This window comes from Crocodylus porosus, unplaced genomic scaffold (assembly GCF_001723895.1).
Source record: "Crocodylus porosus isolate Cpor-Errol unplaced genomic scaffold, CroPor_comp1, whole genome shotgun sequence".
Taxonomy (NCBI): Eukaryota; Metazoa; Chordata; order Crocodylia; family Crocodylidae; genus Crocodylus; species Crocodylus porosus.
Window position 1 is genome coordinate 1,904,282 of NW_017728948.1, and position 3,059 is coordinate 1,907,340.

At 64.6% G+C, this 3,059-nt stretch overlaps 1 protein-coding gene across 1 annotated transcript; it reads right to left on the reverse strand.

Moving 5' to 3' along the window:
- Window positions 1-1,655: 1,655 nt before the first annotated feature.
- Window positions 1,656-3,059, reverse strand: EGR4 (early growth response 4; the record flags this gene model as incomplete). The annotated part of the gene is made up of 1 exon (XM_019552557.1): window positions 1,656-3,059. A coding segment is annotated over one exon (1,293 nt), but the record flags the coding sequence as incomplete, so codon positions are not given.

Sequence of the window (3,059 nt, forward strand, 5' to 3'; positions counted from 1 at the left end):
CTGCATCTCCTCCCCAGGTGAGGTGCTACCTGCAGGCACAGCGCCGGGGCCCTGGGGCACTCGGGCGCTGAGGACCCCGTGGTGGGAGCTCGGTCCAACTCCTCCGGATTGAGTCTGTCTCTGGGATTCCCCGAGGGGACGGGGGAGCTGCACTGGCCCCCTTCTCTCTGGCTGGGCATCCTTGCTACTTCCCCACCCCCTCCCAGTGCATTTGCTCTGGTTCCTCCTCTCTGGCAAGAGCAAGGATGCTCTGTTGCTGCCAATGCTGCCAGCACCTCTCTGGGCATCGGCCGCCGGAGAGGTAAGGAGGGGGGAGCCCAGGATGTCTGCTGCTTTCAGCAGGAGATGCTGGAGCTCTGCAGGAAGAATTGTGCAAGGCTCTGGACTCTTGCAGGGGCCCAGGGCCTAGCAAAGCCCCCCACGCTTGGCTTCCTTGGTCCTCGGATCAGACTGTAGGAGGGAACCGAGCATCCCCTCTTTGCTCGTGCAACACTGCGAGCAACGGCCGAGCAATCCTTACGTGCCTGTGCTTTGTGCTGTCTGACCAGGGTCGCAGCCTCCACGTCCCGGACCCCCCGTCACGCGATTCAAGCGGGACCACCGTTGACCTCCTTGAAAACCAGCCAGCTGAGCTAGCGGTCAGGCCTTCGCTTCTGAGCCAGCATGAATGGTGGCAGGACAACGAGTCAGTCCCCCCCCCCCAGCCCTGCCACTGATGGGGGTGTGACCTTTGTCAAGTCCCTTAACCTCTCAGGGGGGCAAATTCTGATAGACTTGCGCCAAGCCCTTTGCATTCGAGTCGGGCAGCTCCACCCGCGAGGCTTAAGGTGATCAGAATCTGTCCCTCTGTGAGTCAGCAACCTTCCCCGCAGAATATTTAGCCCCGGCTGTGAAGGCGTGTGGGAGCCGGCGTTCACAAGTGCTATATCAATCTTACGGGCACTGCTCCATTATAATGGGCTCTGAAGGGGAGGGGGGAGAGAAAGAAACCACAGCAGAGATTTCTAGAATAGAACAAACCTTTAATTGGAAAAATAAACCCACTTTGAAAGATTCCTCAGAGATTCTGGGTTTTTCCCCTTTTCTTTTTTTTGTTTTTTGGTTTTTACAAAGAGAAAAATAATAGTAACCGTACAGTCGCCCCTCCCCAAGATCCAGGGCTGTGCAAAGCCTCTGCCAGCTCACAACGGCGGTTGCCTTCAATTATTAACATGTCAGCTCATCGTGCTGAGCCCAGCCATTTTGCTTGCAAAATAGTCCCCGGCTCTGCTTCCCAGGGCAGCTCCGGGACGAGCCCCGAGAGACGGCGTCTTAAGACGGAGCTGCTTGGAAGTCCTCTTTAAAGTGCCCGGCGAAGGGAACAGGCTCCGGCCGATGGCAGAAATGCAGCCGGAGCCCCCCAGGAAGGGTTGATAGAGCGGGTGGGATCCTGTATGTACAGCGCTCTGCGCCCGCCACCCGTCCGGCCCCTCCGCGCCGTGTTCCTCTCCCCTCGGCTTCCTCCTTCCCCGGTGAGACCTCGGCCTCCTGCGTCGGTGTGGCGAGGAGTGCCCACGTGGGAGCAAATCAACCCCACGCCAGCACGTGCGTTTATGTACAGCCTCTTGCTCTCCTCGGCAGCACCGCGGACCAGGCAGGCCGCCCCAGCCGCCGCGCATCTTCCACTGCCGCAGGGGTGGGCCCTGCGGCCCGAGGGCTTCCTCCAGGCGCCAAAGGGGGCTCGCGCCCAGAAAAATAAAGTGTCAGCTGGTGTAGGGCGCCGGGCTTCAGAGGGCCCCAAACGAGAGGCCCACGGAGTAGAAGCCCAAGCCCTTGAGTTTCTCCTCGGTCCGGGCCTTCTGCTTCAGGTGGACCTTGCTGTGCCTCTTCTTCTCGTCGCTGCGGGCGAAGCGGCGGCCGCAGACGTCGCAGGAGAACGGCTTCTCGCCCGTGTGCGTGCGGATGTGGGTGGTGAGGTGGTCGCTGCGGCTGAAGTTCCTCAGGCAGATGCGGCACTGGAAGGGCTTGTGGCCCGTGTGGATGCGGAGGTGCCGGTTGAGCTCGTCGGAGCGGGCGAAGCTGCGCACGCAGTTCTCCACCGGGCAGGCGAAGGCCTTCTCGTGGGGCTTGGGGCAGAAGCACTTGGAAGAGCATTTGCTCCGCCGCGGCTTCCTCTTCGGCTCCGGCGGCAGGGCGGCGAGCAGCGCGGCCACCGACGGGGCGGGCGCGTGGGGCAGGAAGTCCGCGGGGGTGCCGGCCGGGGAGGCGTGGAGCAGCTCGCCGGGGTTCATCAGCCCGGGGATGACCTCTGCCTGCGCCAAGGAGGACTCGAACTCCTGCAGCAGCTGGGGAGCGAAGCCGTGCAGCTTCACGTCGCCGAAGTCCGGGGGCATCTGCCCCGTGGCGCCGAGCGGCGGGAAGCCCGGCTCGCACCCGAACCCCAGGCTGGCGCCATAGGGCTCTTCCGACAGGCTGCTGAGCTCGGCCTGGCAGCTCGCCGCCAGCGCGTCCTCGATCTTGGACCCCAGCGGGTGGAACAGGCCCTGGCCGCCGTCGCCAGGGTGGAAGGCCTCCGAGGGCTGGTACGCGGCGGGCAGGTAGGCCTGGTGTTGCGCCATGGGCTCCCACTGCGAGCACGCCTTGAACTTGTCCAGAGGAGGGGAGCCGGGGGGCGTCTTGATGTCCGGCTTGTTCTCCATGAGTTTGGCCTCGAAGAGGCACTGGGAGGAGCCGCCCGCGCTGGGGGGCCTGTGCAGCGGGTGGGCCGGCTCGAAGGCGGCGTAGCCCTGCTCCGCGAAGGGCGCCTGCACCGAGACGCCGGGCTCGGGCTGGCACCCGCCGTAGAGGTCCAGCTGGTCGGGGCCGGCGTAGGGCGAGTCCAGGGCTCTCGGGGGGCCTTCGGCGAAGGGCGAGAGGCCCAGGATGCCCGACATCAGGTTGAAGAGGGACTCCTGGTCGTGCGGGTGCTCGGGCACCGTCTTGATGAAGAAGCTGCCGGTGTAGCTGAGCGCCGGGGAGGGCTGGCCGGCCAGGCGCAGGTAGTCGGCCGCCTCGCCGCCGGGCGCGGGCGCCGGGAAGTC